At 41.0% G+C, this 24,460-nt stretch overlaps 1 protein-coding gene across 10 annotated transcripts in view; it reads left to right on the top strand.

Annotated features, from left to right (window-relative positions):
* The window catches only part of SLC25A13 (solute carrier family 25 member 13), a 262,700-nt gene that overhangs the window by 40,003 nt on the left and 198,237 nt on the right, over positions 1-24,460 (top strand). For 9 of the 10 annotated variants that reach the window (XR_008617418.1, XR_003679894.2, XR_008617416.1 and 6 more), the window contains exon 3: positions 7,919-8,061. Coding sequence is in view for 4 of the 10 variants with exons in the window: in XM_024127441.3 (XP_023983209.1) it covers positions 7,919-8,061 (143 nt within the window). In the remaining 6 variants the exon portion in view is untranslated. Of the gene's footprint in view, positions 1-7,918; positions 8,062-24,460 lie in introns of those variants that run through there. The other variant, XM_024127447.3, reaches the window with a different exon arrangement.

Below are 24,460 nucleotides of genomic sequence, written 5' to 3'. Positions count from 1 at the left end.
CCCTATTATTGGATGTTTAGTTGTCTTCTCCGCTCTGCTATCATTAACAACACTGTAATGAATACCCTTGAAACTACATTTTTGCATATAGCTAGCATTTTCTTAGGATAAATTCATAGAAGTGGCATCGTTGGATTAAAGAGTGGGTTTACAACACTTTAAGGCTTTTGGTTCTTGGCAGACTGCCTTTCAAGAAGATTGTATCAGTACACGTTTTGGGGAGTATGGAAGTTTTCATGTCTCCACATTACGACGTCAACTCAGACTATTAAAACAAATACAGCAGCAGCAGTCAAAAACCTTTCTGCCAACTTGTTAGTTGAAAAATTGTATCTTCTTTTAAATTTTTATCAACAGTAATATATTTTTCTGTATTAACTTTGTGATAATTGTATTTAAAATTTTTTGTTATAATTTACAAATATACAGAAAATAGAGTAGTACAGTAATCACCCACATAACCACCACTTAATTTAAATTAATATCCTATAGTTCCACATATATATATTTAATGATATATTTCAGTGTAAGTTAGCTGTCACCATGATTCAGCCGAAATACTTTGGCATACAGCTCCAAATAATAAGAACAGTTTCCCTCATGGCCATAATATATATCACTGTGCACTTAATGAAATTAATAGTAATTCCTTAATAACAAAATACTTGATCCACATGCAAATTCTTAATTATACTTTATTCCACCCCATAACAGGGAATCAGGGTTGAAGAATGGTCAGACGTAGTGATCAGGTGTGCACAGCATTTCTCAGTGGCTGGAAAAGAGTCGAGGAGAATCTGCGCTTCAGCCCTCAGATGTGAATGATCTGTGGCAAAAACGGGTGGCTGGATGATTATAGTTCTGGTGTGTTCACAGTTGATAGACTATTTTGTTCAACCAGTGGTGAGCAGGCCAGTTAGGGCCCCTGGCCTCTGAGCATACAGTGTAGTGACACATTCCTTTCCTTTGCTACTGTAGTCATTGGGTGTGGTGGTACGTCTTCATGTTGACAGTTGGTTTATTAGTCGGGGTTCTCCAGAGAAACAACCAGTAGGGGATATCTCCGTCTCTAGCTCTAGCTATTTATCTATCTAATGAGATTTATTTTGAGGAATTGGCTCACACCATCCATTTTAGAGGCTGAGAAGTCCCATGATATACTGTCTGCAGGCTGGAGACCCAGGAAAACCTGTGTTGTAATTCAGTCCCAGTCTGAAGGCCTGAGAACCAGGGGAGCTGATGATGTAAATCCCAGTCTGAGGGCCAGAGAAGAGAGGTCCCAGCTCAAGCAATGGGGAAGGAAGAAAGGTGTGAATTTTTCTTTCCTCCACCTTTTACTCTATTCGGTCCCCAATGGATTGGATGAAGCCCATCCATATTGGGGAGGCAAATCCACTTTACTGAGGCCACAGATTGAAATGTCACTCTCATCCAGAAACACCTTCACAGACACACCCAGAAACAATGATTAATCTGGGCACCTGTTGGCCAGTCAAGCTGACACATAAAATTAACCATCACTATTAGTATTATACTAGGTTGTGCAAGGAATCCTAAAAGCCTTCCCATTTTATAAGCATATATGTTTAATCATATTAAAACTTCCAAAAATTGTAAGGGAGAGAAGCTTCAGGTCATTTGTAAAATCTATTACCAAAGAAGGATTAAATAACATTTCAAAGATGTGGTAGCTGTAAGGTATAGTCCACTCCCCTGACAGGGACCCTCTGTCCATCAATCTAAGGAAAACCTTTGACATGTTTACTTTAATCACAGGCAGACCACCCCAGCCTTGGTGATGAGCTGGTTTTTAAAACTGTAGAAAACTGTTTTCTTTGTGTCCAAATTAACATGTTCTTACATTTAAGAGATGATTTATCACCTCTAAAAAAAAATGAGGCAGATAAAATATCTGAGATTTTTAAACGTAAACTGTTTATTGAGGGTTAAATGAAGTGCACAGATCATAAATGTACAGCTCCATGAATGTTCACAAAGTGAGTACACCCATGTACCCAGCACCTCAGAAGCCCTCTGATGCCCTTTCTAGTTAATACCCGCTCCTTCTAAGAGTAACTAGTTGTCTGACTTATGTCACCATATATTAGTTTGCCTGGTTTTCAACTTTATATAAATAGAATAATACAATATGTATTCTTGTGTCTACTTTCTTTCACTCTTGCTTTATTTGTAAGATTCATCCATGTTGTCGTGCGTAGTTGGTATTAGTTTATTCCATTGTGTGAATATACCACAGTTCATTTAAATATTCTACTGTTGACATTTGAGTTATTTTCCATTTCTTCACTATTCAAAATAATGCTGCTCTGGGGTGGGACCAGCTTAGCGCTGTGGCCCCGATCCAGCCTCTAACCAAGGTACACACATGGGGGAAAAAGGGAAACCCGCACAGAAATGCAGCCCTAAAGCCCTCAGGCCCTGGCCATGTCCCAAACCAAGGCAGAGACTGCTGTCATACCCAAGAGAAACCCAGCTCCCACCCCCAATAGAGCTGTGATGACCACTGAGCAGAGAAGCCCTGGCTTGCACATGGCTCTGGCTCTAGCCCCTCCAACTCCAGCTCCACCTCCTACCAAGGCGGTAGCTGCCAGTACACCCTGGAGAAGACGCAGCCCGTGCTCACGTCAGATCTGTCTCTCCCACCAAAACCTCTGGGCACGTGCAGACTGCATATGGATGCTCCAAGGACACGCCTTCAAGGCCAGGAGAGGTAACTGTTTCACCTAATTTCATAGAGACAGAGAAAGTTAAACAAAATGAGAAGACAGAGGAAAATGTTTCAAATGAAAGAACAAGGAAAAAATACCTGGGAAAAAACACTAATGAAACAGAGATAAGTAATTTACTTGATAAAGAGTTCAAAGCATTAGTCCTAAGAATCTTAACTGAACTGGGGAAAAGAATAGATGAACACAGATAGAATTTTAATAAAGAACTAGAAAATATAAACAAAGAAACAGCCAGCACTGGAGAATATAATAACTGAAATGAAAAAAAATACACTGGAGGGAATCAACAAGAGATGAGGTGATATAGAACATATAAGTGATCTGGAAGATAGAGTAATGGAAATTGCCCAGTAAGAACAGCAAAAAGTAAAACATTGTAAAAAGTGAGGATAGTTTAAGGAACTTCTGGGACAACATCAGGTGTACTAACATTTGCATTTTAGGGGTCCCAGAAGGAGAAAAGAGAAAGGAGTAGAGAGGGTATTTGATGAAATTATGGCTGAAAACTTCCCAGATATCCAGGCACAGGAAGCACAGAGGGTTCCAAACAAGATGAACCCAAAGAGACCCACACCAAGACATACACTTAAAATGGCAAAAGGTAAAGGTAGAGAATTTTAAACGCAACAAGAGAAAAACAAAGTCACATACAAGGGAACTGCCATAAGGCTGTCAGCTGATTTTTCTGCAGAAACTTTGCAGGCCAGAAGGGAGTGGCATGATATATTTAAAGTGCCAAAAGGGAAGAACTTACAACCTGGGATACTCTACCCAGCAAGATTATCATTCAAAATTGAAGGAGAAATAAAGAGCTGCTCGGACAAGCAAAAACTAAAAGAGTTCATCAATACTAAACTGACCTTACAAGAAGCATTAAAGGGTCTCCTTTAAGTGAAAAAGAAAAAACTCCAATAAGAAATTATAGGAAGGGAAAAATCCCACTGGTAAAGGCAAGTATATGGTAAAGGCTGTAGATCAGGCACTTAAATAAGCTAGTATAAAGGCTAGAAGCCAAAAATTGTAAAATTAACTAAACTACAATAAACAGTTAAGAGATAGACATGAAGATGTAAGATATGACCTCAAAAACAAAATGTGGCAGGGAGGAATAGAAAATGTAGATCTTTTAGAATGTGTTTGAACTTATATGACTTAGTTGAAAACAAGTAGATATAGTTATAGGTCAACATATATGAACTCCATGGTAACCACAAATCAAAAAACCAACAGTAGATACACAAAAACTAGAGAGAAGGGAACACAAATATATCACTAAAGAAAATCATCAAACAACAAGGGACAAGACTAAAGAAGAAAAGAACAGAGAACAACTATAATACAAAACACCCAGAAAACAAGTAACAAAATGACAACATACTTATCAAAATAATATTGCTGTGGACATTAAAATGCTAAAGCATGGGTTTTTTGTTTTTGTTTTTTGGTGTGAAATTGCTGGGTCTCTGCTTACGTGTATGTTCAGTTATGGTTGATATTGCCGAGCAGTTTTCTAAAGTGCTTCACCAGTTGCGTTTGCTTCACGTTTTGCGAACATTGGTTATTTCTTTTTAATTATCTTGTGTATGAGTAGTGGTATCGCATTGTAGTTTTAATTTCCATTTTCGGTGGAATTTTTTTAGGGGTCGGTAGCTTGACAGTGATTCTAAAGATCATTTGGGGAAAATCAAAGAGTGATTATGGCCAAGAAGACTTGCAAGAGAAAAGTAATGCAATGTTTTGTCTTATTTTTATTGGAGTCTAGTTGATTTACAATGTTGTGTGAGTTGCAGGGGTACAGCAAAGTGAATCAGTTATACATATACATATATCCACTCTTTCTTTTAGATTCTTTTCCCATGTGGGTCATTACAGAGTACTGAGTAGAGTTCCCTGTGCTATACAGTAGGTCCTTATTAGTTATCTGTTTTATATATAGTAGTGTGTATATGTCAGTCCCAGTCTCCCAATTTATCCCTGCCCCCGTTCCCCCCTTGGTAATCATAAGTTTGTTTTCTACATCCATGACTCTATTTCTGTTTTGTAAGTAAGTTCACATTCATTTGGCAGATATTTATTGAACATGTTTCACTATCTGCCAGGCAACAGTCTGGAACTTGAGGATATAGCAGTGAGAAAGGAAAAAGTCCTGTCCTGGCAGAGCTTTCCCTCTAGTTATAGCAATTAAGATGCATGTAATCTTGCAAGAGTAGACAGGTCAATGCCTAGGATAGGCCTAAAACATTTCCTGCTGCAGTGATGACAGGAGCTGTCAGCGCATCCTGGCATTCTCCCATGGAGTTTGGTCAGAGTACCTCTTGACCTTAGGAAGCCATTGACGACTTACCAGAAGTGGTACTGAAGATGGACTTACTTGCCAAGCCTTTCCCTGGTGACCGTATGATAATTTAGTATGTGGTAAACATTACATCCTAAATGGGGAAGAGAGAATGATTTGATGTATGATCCTAGGACAACCAAGAGAGTAAGTAGAAAAGACTCAAGGTGGAGGATCCTTTTTCAGACCACATAGAAAAACAAAGTACCAATAATGTACTGAAACTTAAAGGTAAAAGATAAACCTATTCAAGAAAAGGTAAGAGAAAACGTGGGTGAATATTTAGTCTTGAGATGAGGAAGAACTAGTTTCTAAACTTAGAAGTAATGGAAGAAATTGCAAAGGAGATAAAAATCTACAGACTCAATTATATAAAAATATTAAACTCGAAAAATATTTACAACAAGTATGATAGACAAAGGGGGAAAAGGCTATGTTCTCACACGGTTGGTGAGACTGTAATTGATAGACTCTTTCTGGAGACCAGTGTGTTAATAAGTATCAAGAGCCTTAAAGATGCTCTCCTTTGACTCAACAATTTCTCTTCCCGGAGTGTAGCCTTTGAAACTTGCCAGGAATTTGGACAAATGTTACGTACAAAGCTGGTTACCTTAGCTTTTTAAAAAAATACCCCAAACTGGAGATAATCCAGTAATCTAATAATGTCTACTGATGGGAGAAGAGTTAAACTGTTTTTAAATAAATGAATTATTCACTACTATAAGCGAACATAGGTATAATTCTAAATCATAGGATTGCTGTAATTAGAAGTGACATTTCCTTTATATTTCAGTCTTGTTTTGCCTCAGTTAGGAAAATCAAAGTATAATTCTTCTACGTTTGCAAAAAGCCAAATTCATTGCTAACTGAAGAATAGTAAGATTAGTGGGCTGTCTTTGAGCTTTTCTTTTGTACTGTGCTAAAAAATGTTAAACAAAAACCAATAATCTAGAACATTTATAAAATACCTGTTGTGTGTAGGGCATTGTGCTAAGTGCGTTACATGATTGTTCATTTATTTCTAGTATCAACCTTAGGAGCAGGTAGTGTTGATATCCCCATTTTACAGGTGAGGAGCCAGAGGCCCAGAAAGCTTTAGTTACTTACCTGAGGCCCTGCAGGTGGTTAGAGGCAGAGGCAGAAGCAGAGCTCTCTGCAGCCTAGGCCCAACAGACTCTAAAGCCTGTAACTGAGTATCTAGCCAAGAGCTTATCCCACGTTGGAATGACTGAAATGTAGAAATGACAAGTGACTTTTTAAAAAATTAATTAATTTATTTTTATTTGTTTATTTTTGGCTGCATTGGTTCTTCGTTGCTGTGCGTGGGTTTTCTCTAGTTGTGGCACGCAGGCTTCTCATTGCGGTGGCTTCTCTTCTTGTGGAGCATGGACTCTAGGTGCGCGGGCTTCGGTAGTTGTGGCTCTCGGGCTCTAGAGCTCAGGCTCAGTAGTTGTGGCGCACGGGCTTAGTTGCTCCGCAGCATGTGGGGTCTTCCCGGACCAGGGATCGAACCCATGTCCCCTGCATTGGCAGGCGGATTCTTAACCACTGCGCCACCGAGGGAGCCCCGACAAGTGACTTTTTAAAATAGTTTTAACTGGGATTAACTGCAGTTACAGAGGGAACAGAGATGCTATCATTGCACCTCTGTTCACTGTGCTCACCCATCACTGTGGCTCCTGTCACCCAACTAGCTCTCTTCTTGTAGTTCATGGTCCTCATCTCTCCACCCCCCCAAATCACTGTTTGATCCCAAGGATCAAGAGGCCCTCTCCTGCTCCATAGGGATATGTGTGATCCCCATGTTGTTTCTCAGCATTTCCCACGGCCCCCGGTCCTCCACAGAACAGAAATGAGCAGGTTCCACCTAGGTGAACTGGAACGTCTTGCAGGCAAGACCTGGGGGAACGCTGTGAAAAAGCATCACATGCCACCTTATTCTCTTTTTTTTTTTGGCCACACTGCGCGGCACGTGGAACTTCCCTGACTAGGGATTGAACCTCTGCCCCCTGCAGTGGAAGCGTGGAGTCTTAACCACTGGACCACCAGGGAAATCCCACCACCTTATTCTTGTTGACCATTTCTGCTCTAGAATGGAGAGGACACTAACCACAGCAGCATTTCTTACCTGCTGCCATAAAATCTCAAAGTAGCCATGCTGCTAGCAAAGGGGGCAAAAGCATTGGGTTGTTTTCATTCATGATTTCAGAATTCTACTTTTTTTTTTTTTAAAGCTATATGTTCTTGCTAAAGAACAAGACAAAACTTGTCCTTCCAAATTTCTGTAAACCTGGGTTTCTCAAGCTCAGCACTGTCAGCAGTTGGCTGGGTGGCTGTTATTGGGGTGGAGGGTCGTCCTGTGCATTGTGGATATTTAGCAGCATCCCTGGCCTGTACCAAGTAGATGCCAGTTTCTGCTTCTCCCCCTCCCCCCAAGTTATGACAATCAGAATTGTCAGCAGACACTGCCAGATGTCCCCTGTGGGGAAACGTGAAAACAGAGGCAGCTCAGAGCTAGAGAACTCCACCCCAGAAAGTCAGGTAACGTACAGAGAAGGCTAGTCCTTGTGCATTGTGCTTGGCTATTGGGGACATTGGTGTTTGTGAGCTGGACAGTCAGGCTAAGCTGCCTGCAGTTGAGAACCGCTGGTATAAAAATAAAACTCGGCAAACTTAATGGGGTTTTGCTTTTTATTTGGAGCGATGGGAAATAACTGTCCTTGTGAAGAGTATATTGTCATGTCTGATATTTTATCCATTGAATAGCCTCAGCTTTTTCACATATTGGTTATACACTTTGGAGAACAAAATATATTTTCTCTTTTTTAAACAGTATGCAAACATTGAAAAAAATGGTGAATTTTTCATGTCTCCCAATGACTTCGTCATTCGATATTTGAATATTTTTGGAGGAAGCCAGCCTAATCCAAAGACTGTGGAACTTTTAAGTGGTGTGGTGGATCAGACCAAAGATGGGTATGTTTATTTTTCATTATCTCGTTTAATTGTTTTTTGTTTGAAACAGCTTTCTGTTGCTTTAATGATTAGGAAGTCAGTGTTTACCTTCCCATCTCTTAAGAGCATTTTCTCTCCCTATTACAATTAATATGTTATTTTAGAAATAATACCCTTAACATTTCCTTCAGTGTTCTTATCACAGTTGGGGATTCTATATGTGTATTTCTTGACATAGTTTAAACAACTATTTATAGTTTCACAACCCTTGTAGTTGAATGGTGTGAAGATGTACTCAAGTGTATGTAGTATATTGGTATTTTTGAAGGCCACTGTAAAAATTGTGAGTAAATTTAAAACATAGCTCTGTGAACATAACTTTTCTACAGTCTTTCTCCCTGCTCAAGTAACTTTAAATGTCACAAATGATTAAATGCTCTAAATCTAACAGACAGAATAATGATTCCAAATCTCCAAGAAGGGTATTCTGCCCAAGCTGGAAGACAGACACTGGACCATCTAAAATAGGACACTTTGCAAAATGCCTTTGGATTTTTTTTCCCTTACCAGTCTTTTCTGTTTACATTTTTAAAAATGAGTCATTCCTAAGTTGTATAAGAATGCAGTTGGCTTTTACCATTAAGTGCAGAATTTTGGGCTCCGAAATATTGGTAATACGACCACCAGTGTCCCCTAATAACCAAGTATAATATATAAGAAGTAGCCTTCTCTATATAAGCTGTAGTAGATCCAGCTATCTGGCCTTGCCACGTGCCAGCACCGCCTTTGATAGATTAGCCACCTGCCATTCTGGGGTGGTGTTCTTTAGCTCTGAGCATTCTCTGTCGGTCCTGTGTCTGATTTTCCCACATGCATGGGTTTGAGATACAACCAAAGTAAACTCCAGTGCTGCAGTGCGAATGCTGTCAGTTTTACCAGCACCTTCCTTTTCTTGCTTATGCACCTGTTGTTCCATCATACATGGAAGTAACCTCCTCTAAAGAGAAAGTGTTGCAGATGGGAGGGGAGTGCGGAGGAAATTGGCAGTTATATGTATTGTAATATGCTGGCAGATTGCTGGATTATACTGTCTCTGTTTGTTCCAGTAGCAGTTACTTGGGCTACTTCTGTTTTCTGCCTCCCCAAGGTGGGATTCTTTGCTTGATAGGAAATTGTCATGTATGAGCAGGTCTTCCTTCCCTCACAGGACCTCTCTGGGGAGGTGCAGGGTGAGGCAGAGGTATATTTCACAGTAGTCCATTCAGGCTAAAGCTAGACAGAACATAGATTTATTCTAGCAAATTTTTTTTTTTTTTGAGGAAAGTTTGGTTGCTTCCACATCCTCTGTGCTTACAAGATTCAGAAGTGTGACCAAGCTCACGTGCAATATGAATTATCAGACTCAATGTTTAAGATCATTTTTTTCTTATTTGATAGTTAAATTTTTTAAGCTACAGGAAATTGAAAGAATTCAGTGAATGCCCAATAGATATCTTTCATCTAGATTGACTGTTAACATTTTTAACACCTGTGTGCCTTTTTTTTTTTTTTTTTTTTACACATACACTTTCTACACATGCACACACATTTCCTCTTTTGGCTGGACCATTTAACTATAAATTGCAGGCATCGAGATACTTCAGTGTTTATCTTCTAAGAATAAGAACATTCTTTGTACCATTATCATACTTAGGAGGATTAACAATGATGTGAAATATATAATATCCAGTCTATTTAAAAATGTACCAGGTCTCTCCCCTCACTCCCCACCTCAAATGGCTCATTGCCTTTTGTTTTTTAAATCCAGGATCTAATCAAAGTTCTTGTATTACATTTAGTTGTTGTATATCTTTTAGTCTAGAACAGAGCCTTGCCTTTTATTGTTCTTTCATGAAATTGACTTAAAACCCAGGCCCAGTTATTTCGTTGAAGGTCCTGCATTCTGGACTTGTCTGATTGCTTCCTCATGACTTGGATTTATGATAGATTTTGGGGTGCAGGTTAGGAGAGATTCTACTACCTATTGTATCTCCTCAGGAGGTACCTCATCCCGGCATTGATGACACCATGGGTATCCTGTTTCCCAAGCAGACTTTCACCCAGTCGTTTTGGCATCCATGGTGATCCTTTTCTGAATCAGTCATTACATTGATGTTTGAAAAGTAGTGATTTTTCCAACTCTTTATTTGTCCTCTATGTATTGTCTACCATCCTTCGGTAAAGAAAAGCTTTCTTCCCTCTACTCCCTTTTCTCTCTCTCTTAATTTTTTATATCAGTATAAACTCATGGAATTCTTTATTTTAAATTCAGTGCATTATAATCTATTACTGTGTTCTCTGAGTTGTTCAGATTGTCCCAGTGAGGTCAGTGGGAGTCCCTTTAAGCTGGCTTGTACCCTCAGCCTTCGAGTGCTCTTTGCTTTTGGTAAATAAGGTGTTCCAGGCTCGCTTTGGATTTGTCCTGCTTCTGACCAGGAAATGACTCTTTTCTCAAAGAAGTCCTGGTTCCTTTCGTTTGGGACTGGTGCTTGGAAACAAGGAGCTAGGCACTGGCTCATTGTTACCAGGGTAACTTTTCAGTGGAAAGAGCTGGGAAATATACTTTTAAAAAGTTCATAATGATATTTCCTATTTAAATTTAACATCACAGGAGTTTTCCTTCTCTTCTATTTTGTACCTCTTTCTTGCAGTGAACATTTTGGTTCCTAGATGCATTCATTTTGTATAATTGTAGTATCTTGTAATGTACTTTGCTTCCTTTCCATCCCACCCCCATTAACACACATGCTTTGCCTATTTCTTTTTACATATACTCTTCAAAAATAGATGCTTAAATTCATTAGATGTCAACAATGTAACATGCATTTAACATATATAAAGTAACATAACATGTATGTTTTTTCAAGAGTTTATAACAAATCTGAAATGTTGGCTTTCTTTTCCTGATTTCCCAGATGAGAACCGAGGGATCAAGCAATTTGCTACCAAAAGGTGCCCAGGCTTGTCTGGCTCTAGTCCTAGGCCTTTCCACTGTTCTGAGCTGCCTCTTCTCTCATAATCTCACAATTCTCTTTAACTTGACATTTTCTTTATGATGTTTTATTTTTTTATTTATTTATTTTTTTTTTGCGGTACGCGGGCCTCTCACCGCTGTGGCCTCTCCCGTTGCGGAGCACAGGCTCCGGAGGCGCAGGCTCAGTGGCCATGGCTCACGGGCCCAGCCGCTCCGCGGCATGCGGGATCCTCCCGGACCGGGGCACGAACCCGCGTCCCCTGCATCGGCAGGCGGACTCTCAACCACTGCGCCACCAGAGAAGCCCTATGATGTTTTATTATCTTAAATCTTAGCATTTTACTGAGACAGAGAAAATCTTAAATGGTCTCAATCCTTTGCCCTATGACTAACTTTTCTTTTCTTTTTTTTCAGTATTGACAGTGCATAGCTCAGGGAAAAGGGAAAAGCATCACCCATAACCTTCTCAGCTTGCCACAAATATTTTGAATTTTTTAGTATCTTCTGTAATTTGTTAACCTGTATCAATGTTTTTCATAATTTGAATTCATTTTAATTGTAATGCTCTTTTATAATCTTTTCGACTGTATCAATTTTCATATTTCCCTATGCTGTCCATATGAACAGTGTTAAATAGCTTCATCATTTTCTATCAGATTAATATACCACACTTTATGAAATCATGCCCTTATAGAGTTATTTCAGTTTCTACTTTTCTATAATAGATGCTATTGGAGTGAATATCTTCATGTATATGACATTTTTCCCTTCTGTTTAATTACTTCCTTAGAAAGAACTAAGAGAGGGATTTCTGGGTCTAAGGGTAGAAATATTTTATAGCTCGCCGTATGTATTGTGATAATTCTTGCCAAAAGGACTGAGCAGTTGAAGAACTTGTCTCCGGTATTTAAGCTGACCGAGCTAGTAGCATAGGACCACTGTTTAAGACCCATGCAGACGTTCCTGTGCTATTTTCCCTAACCCTGACACGCAGCTCCACAGTATTTACTTCAAAGATAGATATAATCATACATCTTTTCTCAGTGTAAAATGGTGAATGCCCTCATTTCCCCTTCCTTTCCCTTTCCACAAGTCACACATCATCCTCCCAAATCAACTGCTGTTCCTTGAAAAAATTACAAGACAGAAGCCACACAATGGCCCACAAAAGCACAACGCACCTGCTGAACGAACAATGAGGAAGTGCTGGAGGGCGTGCCATTAATCTGGTCAGGCTCTTTTGGGGTGTGATCACCTAGCTTGACTGGCCAGAGGGATTTTAGTGCATAACTCTATTAAAATTTAAAAAGCTATTTGTAAATTGACAACTTTAGGATTTAAAAATAATGACAGCTGTGCTGGCCCAGATGTCACGGTGACTTGAAATACTCATTTTTAGTTACGTACTGGTCCCCCAGCTGTGGTTTCTTGAGTCCAAGGTCCAGGTCCTGCATATTTTACTATCTCCGGTGTCTAGTCCAATATCTGGCCTCTGTTTTGCATCAATTTGTTGACTAAACTTAGGTAAATGTACTAAGAAGTTTTTGCCCCCCTTATGTTATGAAAGCCCAGGAGTGTTGGGAAATGGAAGCTTTAGTTCAAATTCTAGTTTACTCATTGTAAGAGGCTCAATTATGGCCACCTGAAGATACCAAGACATCATAATCCCTGGAATTTGGAAATGTGACCTTGTGGAAAAAGTGTCTTTGCAGACGTGGTTAAATTGAGGATCTTGAGATGAAGAGATTAGGACACAACACTGGCAGGGGCAGGAGGCATTGTGACCACAGAGGCAGAGATTAGAGTGACGGGGTCACGAGCCAGGGAACACCTGGGGCCACCAGAAGCTGGAAGAGGCAAGGAATGCTTCTTCCCTAAAGAATCTCCCTTTGGACGGAGCGTGGCTCTGCTGACACCTTGATTTTAGATGTCTGGTCCCCAGAACTGTGATAGGATGAATTCCTGCTTTGCTGAGCCACCCACTTTGTGGTCAGTGATTGTAGCAGCCCTAGGAAATGAGTACCCTCACATAGATATTTTCTTTGGGTAATGAGAAGGCCTGTAGTTGCAAAGAATTTTGGGGGGACAGAGACCAGTCAGCCTAATACCGAAAGGGAGCATTTTTTTTCAATAGTAGCTTTTGGCTAGAACCAGGCGTTTTCCAGGCAGAGACCCCTGCTGTAGACTGTCTCCTTGAGGGCATGGCCCTTTCCGGAAGTCTTCAGCTCCGTTGGGCTGAGCTTTAGCATGGAAGTTAAACACCTGTGCACTGCATGAACTTACGGGCTTGTTGGCAAAGGGACCTTGTTTTCCTGGAGCCCTCTTGACGCTAATTTAATGACTCATGAGGTTGTGGCTTGGTCAGCCTTCCACGCTGGGAGCATCTTGTGGAGGCCTGTCCACTCAGTCATTCAGCAGCTATTTGAGGACCTCATCTCTGTGCCTGGCACCGTTCTGTATGTGCAGGATACCATGTTGAGTGGGAAAAAGAGTGCTTGCCTGCTTGGTGCTTCTAATTTAGTGGGGCAGACAGGTGTTAATCAGAGAACCACAAATAAATGTGAACTGATGTTGTGATGGGTGCTGCGTAGGAGAGACATGGTGTGAGAGAGAGCAAAGGGGGCTTCATGCTGACTGGGAGGTCAGGAAAGACTTCGACTGAGTGACATTTGAGCCATGGGAGTTGGGAAGGTGACAAGAGGTGGGGGACAGAGGACAACATTGTAGACAGAGGGAACAGTGGCTGCAAAGTCACATTCTGAAGTGCAGAGGCTGGCAGGCCTGGAGCATGGAAAGTGCAGGGCACAGGGGGCGGGGGTTGGTGGTAGGCTGTGGCCAGACTGTGTGGGAACTTGTACTTCATATTAAGGATTGGGGGTCTTTGTCATAAGAGCAGTGGAGAGCCATCGAAGGATCGTGTGAGTCTGGGGATTGGCTTGATCTGCCTCTGTTAAACATGATCTTTGCTGTTAATATTCTTTGATTTCACCAGGCCTCACTCTCCCTTCTAATAGCCTGTTGTGTTTAGATTTCCCTGCATTCCACTGTTTTAATAGATTTAATGATGAGTTTAATCAGTTTGTGAAGTTCCTGGAGGGTGCCCGGGCCTGGAAGCCTTTTGTAGGTGGACCTCTGGGTGAGGAGGGTTTTCCGAGCCTCGGAGGAGGGAGAGAGGGGAGGAAGGGGCTTTCTCAGAGCTGCTCCCACTCAGACCCTCTTACCTTAGCGAGAAGTGTGGATTCTCCCCTTGTTGTTGGGTTTGTCTGTATAATTTTTGAGATATCTTTTACGTTTGGTTGTCATTACGTTTTTGTTTAAAATGGGAATGAAGCTTTTTTAACTGCAATTTTAATACATCGTTCACATAGCTATCTACTAAGAGCAAGGGAAAAATAAATTGTGTGTGTGTGTCCCTTTGAGCTTTGCCAACATGTTTCTAGTTGTTGTTCATTAACTGAAGTCTCATTAGAGAGGCTGGGGCTCAAAAGCTACTTGAGGGCTTCCCTGCTTCCCTGGTGGCGCGGTGGTTGGGAGTCCGCCTGCCGATGCAGGGGACGCGGGTTCGTGCCCCGGTCCGGGAAGATCCCACGTGCCGCGGAGCGGCTGGGCCCGTGAGCCATGGCCCCTGAGCCTGGGCGTCCGGAGCCTGTGATCCGCAACGGGAGAGGCCACAACAGTGAGAGGTCCGCGTACCGCAAAAAAAAAAAATAAAGCTATTTGACTAGTACCTGGCCTCACTTGGGAAGACTAAGCATGGCCTGAATAAGCCGGTGGTGTTGGCTGCCTGGCCTCTTGGGCTCAGGATGCTCTCTGCCTTTTACAGGTCCGACCCCTGTCTGTGTGGGGTGGGCTCTGAGCAGCGCTGGTATCTAATTTGTTTGCTAGGATTGCTATTTTCCATCTCAAGTGTGGAACCTTTTTGCACTCCATGCAAGAACAAAAGTTGGTTCTTCTTTTGAAAAAGGGAATTTCAGAAACCCTGATTTCTTTGTTCTTTTTCTCGGACATTTTAATTATGAAAAATTTCAGTCATACACAAAAGTGAAATCCTGATTTCTTAGTGACAAGCTGACGCATCCAACTTAACACCTTGTCAGCCCCTATTCCTCACTGAATCAAAATGATAATGTAATCGTCATCCACAAATAAGTCTTTTCAGAGTACAGAGAATCAATCCTGGGACAATTCCCATTTTGGGGCATGAGGAATAAGGATGTCAAAGAAGAAAAGATTAAAAAAAAAAATCTCAGGTTTTAAAATGTATGGCTATATAAAGTGTGTTCTCTGCCTTTCCTGTGTTCGCTATTTATCCTTCTGAGAAGGGAAAAAAAAAGCTCCTTTAAATACTTCACAAGGTGAAGGAGGATATAATAATGTTGTTGATGATAAAAGCATTTTTATATACCTGTTTTCACTTTGCGAGGCTGTCGCGATGAAATCCAGGCCTTGGCCGCATGCTGGGCGTTAATGAGGTTTACAATTGTCAATGCTTAAAGAGTATTAGGGTAACGTATTTAAACATCAGCAGTTCACAGTCTGAAATGCTCATCATCTGTCAAATACAATCCAGAATCAATAAGAGGAGGTCTTTCAGTTTGCTAATGAGGAAAGTTTTCTACACTACTGGGGTGGACACAGATTTCAGATAAACACCTGAAATTCATCAACTGTAGAATTAAGCAAAGGCATTTCTTTAATTAAAAAAAATTGGTACTAATCAACAGCAGTCACCTGAGAAGCTTCAGTTTTCTTCTTAGCCATCAGACTCCCAAATTAATCTACCAAAACAAAAAGCCTCATTAGCAGCTCTCACTAAATCAGTGTCATTTTTTTCTTTCTCTCAAAGTGTCTGATTAACCCCCTTTCTTTTTGCATTACTCACTTTGTGTTAATATTTGATGTCTGAAATCATAGGGGGGTGCGTGCAATGTGGTGGCTAGACGCTGTCTGTGCAGCGTAAATTGAAAAGAATTCTCAAAAAGGTTTGTATGATGTCGCTGGTATATTAGAAAACCTTTAGGAGTGTCAGGTGCCTGGGTTTATTTTTCTTCTTAATTCCAGAAAGCATTGATTAATGAGTAGGTGCTGATTTCACTCCTCATTCATATGTAGGGATAGCCCTCCTTCTCTTACCCCTTCTCCTACTTACCAAGCCAGGCCCTCATTTGGAGACTTTTGCTTTCAAGGGAAGGTGAGAAATGGGCCATAGCTGGAGGTGGAAGGGAGGTGAAAGGGAGGGTCTTTTTGAAACGGGTAGAGGGCAGTGTAATGCATGCTGATGGGAAGACTACAGAGAGTGGAGAATTGACAGTGTAGGAGAGAAGAGGAGGAAATTCTGATACATTCTGAGAGGGAGGTGGCCTCTTGTGGTAACATGGAAAGTTCATCTAGAACAGCTGCTCTCAGAGTGTGGTCAGTAGACCCCCGGGGGTCTCGGAGACCTTTCTAAGGAGTCCGTGAGGTCCAAACTGTTTACATAAAAATACTAAGACAGGGCTTCCCTGGTGGCGCAGTGGTTGAGAGTCCCCCTGCCGATGCAGGGGACACGGGTTCGTGCCCCGGTCCGGGAAGATCCCACATGCCGCCGGAGCGGCTGGGCCCGTGAGCCATGGCCGCTGAGCCTGCGCGTCCGGAGCCTGTGCTCCGCAACGGGAGAGGCCACAGCGGTGAGAGGCCCGCGTACCGCAAAAAAAAAAAAAAAAAAACTAAGACATCATCTGCCTTTTTTTTGTCCTGTTGTATTTGAACTGATGGTCTTAAAAGCCACGGTTTATAGAACTGCTGGTTAGCACCAATTCAGCAGCGACCCCAAGCCCAGCAGTATGAGTGTTCATCGTATTCTTCACTCGCACGTGTTCACAATCATGGTAGTAACGATGATGCCAATTCTGTTTCAGAGTGTCCTTGAAGAAGCAGTAAAAATTACTGATTTTTTATTAAATCTCACCCTTGAATACATGTCACTTACAAATTCTGAGTGACTAAATGGGAAGCATCCATAAAGACTGCTGGTTACTGTCCTGTGATGGTTGTCAGAGGAAAAGCAACTCAGGTGCTCGCTGAGCTAGTCATTTTTTAAATGGAACACACTTCTTGAGAGAATTAAAATTTTCACGTGACAGCCTTCTGATACTTAAAGCCTTTTCTGACATAATTAGTGGTGATAGTAATAATGTGGTTTTTAAATATAGTGTAATGCAATGTGCCAACGTTTGGAAGATCTGCATAACTTAGGGAAGCATCTTTTCCAGTTGACCAGTACATGGTGTTAGAGAATCATGTATGAGTCAAAGGTCTATTCAAAGTGCAAGACAGACCCATGGATTTTAATGTAACAAGGTGGGAAAAGTTCATTGATACAGTTTCAGATTCCACATTGCGGCTAATCTTTAAGAAACTATCCCTTGTTGGGATTTGGTGTTGTATCATAGAATATCCACAAGTATCTAAAAAGGCTATTAAAATGCTCCTTCCTTTTCTAACTGTGAATCTGTATGAGGCTGAAATCCTTCATATCCTTCCTGAAAAACATATTACAGCAGATTGAATGCAGCTGTTTTCCATGAAGTCCGATATTTAAGATTTGCAAAGACATAATACTGCTTTTTTCTCACTACATTTTTTTATTTTAGAAAATAGTTATTTTTCATATAAATGTTATTTATATTACCATATAATAGGCTTATTCACTTTTTAATGAATTAATATTTTAAGAATTTATCAGTTTTAATTTCTCACACAGTAAATACGATAGGTGCAACCCACATAAATGAAAGCCCTTTGGGACCCTCAATAATTCATAAGCACGTAAAGGGGTCCTGAGACTTGAAAGTTTGAAAAGTACTGAGCTAGAAAAATGGAAGATAAGGTACTATATGGGGCAAAGGTGTTGTAGAGATGTGGTGGTGGGATTTGGGGGAAGCTTTCTTCTGATCTCCTTGGTTTTTCTCTGGGAGATAGATGAGAGGGAGGATGCAGGTGAGGTATTGGCAGTTTGAGGAGAGAGGAGAATATACTAAATATTCATTTAGAAGTGAATGGATAAAGGAACACAGCATGGCTGCTGGGTTGGACCCACTTGAGGTCCCACCTGAGGGCTTGTGGTCATGAAATTCAAAGTGAGACCAGTTAGTGTGGCTGTTTGTTTTCTAGCTACTGAGGCCAGCTGCTTATCTGCTGGCATGGAGCAGGTGTTGGCTATGACCGAGGTTGAGGGCTTGGCCATTGATTAACCCACAGTAGGTAAGGGCATGCAGGGGAGCAATTATAATGATTGACTATAGATTTAATCTGGATAAGGGGCAAAGAAAGGACATTGGAATGGCAGGCAGTGAGAAGGTGGTAAGCTCAATGAATTGTTGATTTCCGTGAGATTGAAGATTGTTGAAGTTGGGGTATGGAAGGGAGTGAGCAGGAAGACTAGAAGATAGTGGCCAAAAAGTGAGATGCATGAAATTGAGAATAAGGTATTGCAGTTGCAGTTACTGGTGACGGCAGAAGTCTAGAGTCTGACCGTGGGACTGAGTGACCGAGAATGGATGGAGAAAAGATCATTGGAAGAGGCAAGTTCAAGTAATTAGGAGGCCTGGGTGTTTGAAATTATTGAAAATATTGAGAATTAAGGTAGGAGTAGGGTTGGAGAGCATGTCAGTGAATCAGGAGTTAAAACATGGTGGGGAGGAGGTGTGAATCTGGAGTTATTAGGTGATAGAAACAAGTCGGGGTGCTGAGTGCTAGTTATATGGTGGGAGTATTTAAACTGGGGGTTAGGAAGGAAGGATTGGGGGATGGTCTGGAAGAGGCAATGGGAAGGAAGGAGTACACCTCCCCTGCTTATAAGCTTGATGCAACCCAGGACTGCAGAGGAAAGCCCCTTGCTGCTTCAGAAGCATGGGCCTCAAGGAAGAGCCAGGTGTTGGTTACAGCAAATAGATGAAGGGATATTTAGAGGACTCCTCTGAAAGGAATTCCCTTTAGAGATGGGATTGAGGATGAGATTTTGCTCACCATGTGCTGTGAATTCTAGAGGGCACACTGGGGAGGGGTTTCTGGGAGATGGTGGGTGACAGAATAGGGAAAGTGCAGAGCCCCTGTGGGGATTAGATGTGGGTGTTAAAGGGTAAGCTGGGAATCTGGGGCTGCTGGCGGGCTGCTGTCGACATGTACAGGACAAAGGGCACAATGAGATTAGTCCCGATGAACTCCAGATTGTGCCTGCTGGGAGATAGGGATCTTTGCAGAGAGGCAAGGAAGCTCGGGGAGGGGCAATCTTATTACTTGAAGAATTTTTAAAGCAAAAATATTCTGTGGGATTAGAGCTCTGCTGGTGTTTTTATCCTAGATGGTTAGATTAAAGGATGAAAGAAGCACATATAGGGTTCCAGATCTGGTGCTAACAGTTTCCACCCTTTCTCTTATTTAATCCTCATAACAAGTCCTTAAAATAGGTACTTTTACCTCTGCCAACCCTAACCTTACAGAGAGAGGTGCAGAATCATAAAGTTTAAATAATTTTCTTGAAGTCATATCTAGTGCTGGAACTAGAATTTGGACCCAGTTCTCTTTGGTTTATGCCCAATCTGCCCTGGAACTTTGTGTGTTTAGAGAAGAATATTAAAAATGGAGCTTTGAATGAGAACTTTGCATATGTCTTTGCTTAGAAGTTGTGATGCCCTTTGCAAAATTCTTAGTCCCTAAGACTGATTATTTGACCAGCTTAAGGTGGACCTAAAACCGTCATGAGAGCTAGCCTAGCTATCCTCCACACCCACAAACTGAGGGAAAACTGTCCTCACATTCCTCACATTTTTATTTTTTAGGCCAGGAATACTTTTTGGTATACTCTTCCCCTTTTTCTCCTCATGGACTGAACCTTGAAGGTACCGTTGCACACCATATTCTCAGAAGGCTCACCTTTATTGGGCCAACTGAAAATACCAGCCCTTCTTCCCAGCATGTCAGGATGCTCAGAAAATGTTTGAAGAGCAAATACTGTTCCTTCCCTCCCCCTTGCCTTGTCTGGTTGTCTGGTTTTGCTTTACCTGTACCATAGGTGTTTAAAATTAAAATCTAAGATTTTTATTTTTTTTTTTGTGGTATGCGGGCCTCCCTCTGTTGTGGCCGCTCCCGTTGCGGAGCACAGGCTCCGGACGCGCAGGCCCAGCGGCCATGGCTCACGGGCCCAGCCGCTCCGCGGCATGTGGGATCCTCCCGGACCGGGGCGCGAACCCGGTTCCCCTGCATCGGCAGGCGGACGCGCAACCACTGCGCCACCAGGGAGGCCCTAAGATTTTTAAAGGAAAGGAAATAAAATGTGAGCTCTGTTTCTTGGCTACTTGCGAACATATTTCTCTACAAATGTCAGTGTCATTGGCACAGGATGTGGCAGTTGCTTAAATTAAAAGTCTTGCATTAAGCTGTGAGGAATTCCTGAAGTGAAATGTGAGGAGATAGTGCCTATTAACTTTCCCTTTGATTGTGGCATAATTGTCAATGAGTCGCTTCATAATAAACAGAGTGAGATTCTCAGACTTTAATGAAGGTTTTGGAGGGTAAAGCTTCCATAACAATCTGATGTAGAGATTTGGGGATCTTCAGTCTGGAAAAGTAAGAGGTGAAAGAAGATAACTGTTTAACTTTCATAGAAATTCTAGAGAAACTTTATTATATTATTTATTTATATTATTTATTATAGAGTTTCTGTAATAAAGGATATATGATAGCGTGGCCTTGTGTTCTATACCTGAGAGAACCTTGATACTTTAAAAATTTGTCAATTTCAGATTTATTAATTCATTTAACAAATATTTATTGACACCAGCTATGTGTCAGGCACTGTTCTAAACAAAACAGATAAACGTTGCACTCTTATATAGCAAATAGACAGTGTAAACCAATAGACATATGTGACAGAGAGGCAGGTGGCTGTATCTATTTACGCAAGGGAAGGAGATGGTGAGTGGCCATGGGCTCTGGGGTACTACAGTCGATAGGGTTGGTCAGGAAGACCTCTTTGAAGTGACATGTAGGCAGAGACCTCAGTGAGAGCGAGCCATGTGAGAATCTACGAGTTGAGCTTTCCAGGTAGAGGGAATGACAGATGCAGAGAGCCTGCGATGAGAGTGTGCTTGATATCTTTGAGATGAAGCAAGGAAACCAGTTTGATTAGAGGCTGGTAATGAGCAGGAAAGTGGAAGAAGTCAGAAAGGTATCCAGGAGCCAGATGATAAAGGTACTGTAGTATTTTATTTCAAGTGTAGGTAGAAGTCACAAGAGAGTTTTGAGCACTGGACTGACATGATCAGAATAACAGTTTGAAAGGATCTCCCTAGCTGTTTTGCAAAGAATAGAATGAAGTGGGCAAGAGTGGAAGAAAAATAGATAGTAGGACTAGAGGGCTAGTTGTGGAGATGATAAAAGTGATTGGATTTGGGATTTTCTTGATAGATTGGATATGTGATATAGGAAAGAGCAATCTAAGTGACTGAGGGGATTCTGAGGGAGGAATAGGTTTGGAAGCAAAACTAAGCGTTCTTTAGGACATGATAATAATCAGGTGCCTATTAAACATGTAATTGGAGACAGAGACTGATAGATGTTGGGATCTGGATTAATTTTAGGGGAGAGGTCTGGGTTAGAAATGGGAGTCAACCAAATTACTTCCTTCATCTGAGCCAATTTTCAGCATCAGGAGTTGATGTTGTAATAACTTCTGATGGTTCAGTGAGTTGTGTGTTATTTTTTTTGTGGGAATGGGGGCCTTTTTTTATATTGAGTATTATGAACTCAAAGGGCTTTTATGCATTTGGTATTTTTTAAAAATTGAGGTATAGTTAATTTACTATGTTGTGTTTAAAGTGTACAGCAAAGCAATTCGGTTATACATACATATGTATGTGTATATATATATTTTTTTGTTTTTTTAGATTCTTTTCCATTATAGGTTATTACAAGATATTGAGTATAGTTCCCTGTGCTGTACTGTAGGAACTTATTGTTTAACTATTTCATGTTTATTAGTGTGTATATGTTAATCACAAACTCCTAATTTATCTCTTTTCCTGCCCTCCCGCCCCCACCCCACTATCCCCTTTGGTAACCATAAGTTTGTTTTCTATGTCTGAGAGTCTATTTCTATGTTGTAAATAAGTTCATTTGTATCATTTTTTTACATTCCACAAACAAGTGATTTCATATGGTATTTGTCTTTCTCTGACTTAACTTCACTTAATATGATAATCTCTGGGTCAGTCCATGTTGCTGCAAATGGCATTATTTTATTCTTTTTAATGGCTGAGTAATGTTCCGTTGTATATGTACACCACATCTTCTTTATCCATTCATGTGTTGATGGACATTTAGGTTGCCTCCACATCTTGGCTATTGTAAATAGTGCTGCTATTTACAATAGTGAACACTGAGGTGCCTGTATCTTTTTGAATTAGAGTTTTCTCCAGATACATGCTCAAGAGTGGGATTGCTGGATCATATGGTAACTCTATTTTTAGTTTTTTAAGGAACCTCCATACTATTCTCCATAGTGGCTGCACTAATTTACATTCTCACAAACAGTGTAGAAGGGTTCCTTTTTCTCCACACCCTCCCCAGCATTTATTATTTGTAGACTTTTTAATGATGGCCATTCTGACTGGTATGAGGTGGTACCTCACTGTAGTTTTGATTTGCATTTTTCTAATAATTAGTGATATTTGCGGGCCTCCCTCTGTTGTGGCCTCTCCCGTTGCGGAGCACAGGCTCTGGATGCGCAGGCCCAGCGGCCATGGCTCACGGGCCCAGCCGCTCCGCGGGATGTGGGATCCTCCCAGACCGGGGCGCGAACCCGGTTCCCCTGTATCGGCAGGCAGACGCGCAACCGCTGCGCCACCAGGGAAGCCCTTCTGCCTATTTTTTAATTGGGCTTTTTGTTGTTGTTGTTTTGATATTAAACTATATGAGATGTTTGTATATTCTGGCAATTAAACCCTTGTCAGTAGCATTTTTGGGAAATATTTTCTCCCAGACTGTAGGTTGTCTTTTCATTTTGTTTATGGCTTCCTTTGCTGTGCAAAAGCTTTTGACTTTAATTAGGTCCCATTTGTTTATTTTTGGGTTTTTTTCCCATTACTCTAGGAGATGGGTCCAAAAAGATACTGCTGTGATTTATGTCAAAGAGTGTTCTGCCTATGTTTTCCTCTAGGACAGTGGTCCCCAACCTTTTTGGCACCAGGGACTGGTTTTGTGGTAGACAGTTTTTCCACAGACTGGGGTGGGGGCTGAGGGTATGGTTCAGACGGGAATGTGAGCGATGGGGAGTGGCAGATGAAGATTCACTCCCTCGCCTGCCGTTCACCTCCTGCTATGCGGCTCAACTGTTGGGGACCCCTGCTCTAAGAGTTTTATAGTATATAAAAGTATATGTATATACTCTTATGTATATATATATAAGTGTATATATATATATATAAAAGTATATATGAAGTATATAGTTTTACATTTAGGTCTTTAATCCATTTTGAGCTTATTTTTGTATATGGTGTTAGAGAATGTTCTAATTTCATTTTTTTACATGTAGCTGTCCAGTTTTCCTAGCACCACTTGTTGAAGAGACTGTCTTTTCTCCACTGTATATTCTTGCCTCCTTCATTGTAGAGTAATTGATCATAAGTGTGTGGGTTTATTTCTGGGGTTTCTAGCCTGTTCTGTTGATCTATATGTCTGCTTTTGTGACAGTACCATACTGTTTTGATCACTGTAGCTTTGTAGTATAGTCTGAAGTCAGGGAGCCTGATTGCTCCAGCTCCATTCTTCTTTCTCAAGATTGTTTTGGTTATTCAGGGTCCTTTGTTTCCATACAAGTTTTAAATTTTTTTGCTCTAGTTCTGTGAAAAATGCCATTGGTAATTTGGTAGGGATTGCATTGAATCTGTAGATTGCCTAGGGTAGTGTGGTCATCTTAACAATACTGATTATTCTAATCCAAGAACACGATGTATCTTTTCATCTGTTTGTGTTGTCCTCAATTGCTTTCATCAGCCTCTTACAGTTTTCAGAGTATAGTTCTTTTGCCTCCTTAGGTAGATTTATTCCTAGGTATTATATTCTTTTTGATGCGATGGTAAGTGGGGTTGTTTCTTTAATTTCTCTTTCTGATCATTCATTGTTAGTGTATAGAAATGCAACAGATTTCTGTGTATTAATTTTGTATCCTGCAACTTTACCGAATTCATTGATGAGCTCTAGTAGTTTTCTGGTGGCATCTTTGGGATTATCTATGTATAGTACCATGTCATCTGCAAACAGTGACAGTTTTACTTCTTTTCCAATTTGGATTCGTTTTATTTCTTTTTCTTCTCTGATTGCTGTGGCTAGAACTTCCAAAACTGTGTTGAATAAGAGTGGTGAGAGTGG

This window comes from Physeter macrocephalus, chromosome 5 (assembly GCF_002837175.3).
Source record: "Physeter macrocephalus isolate SW-GA chromosome 5, ASM283717v5, whole genome shotgun sequence".
NCBI classification, from domain to species: Eukaryota; Metazoa; Chordata; class Mammalia; order Artiodactyla; family Physeteridae; genus Physeter; species Physeter macrocephalus.
The sequence above is the reverse complement of the archived record's forward strand: the minus strand, read 5'-3'. Positions and strand labels throughout refer to the sequence as shown.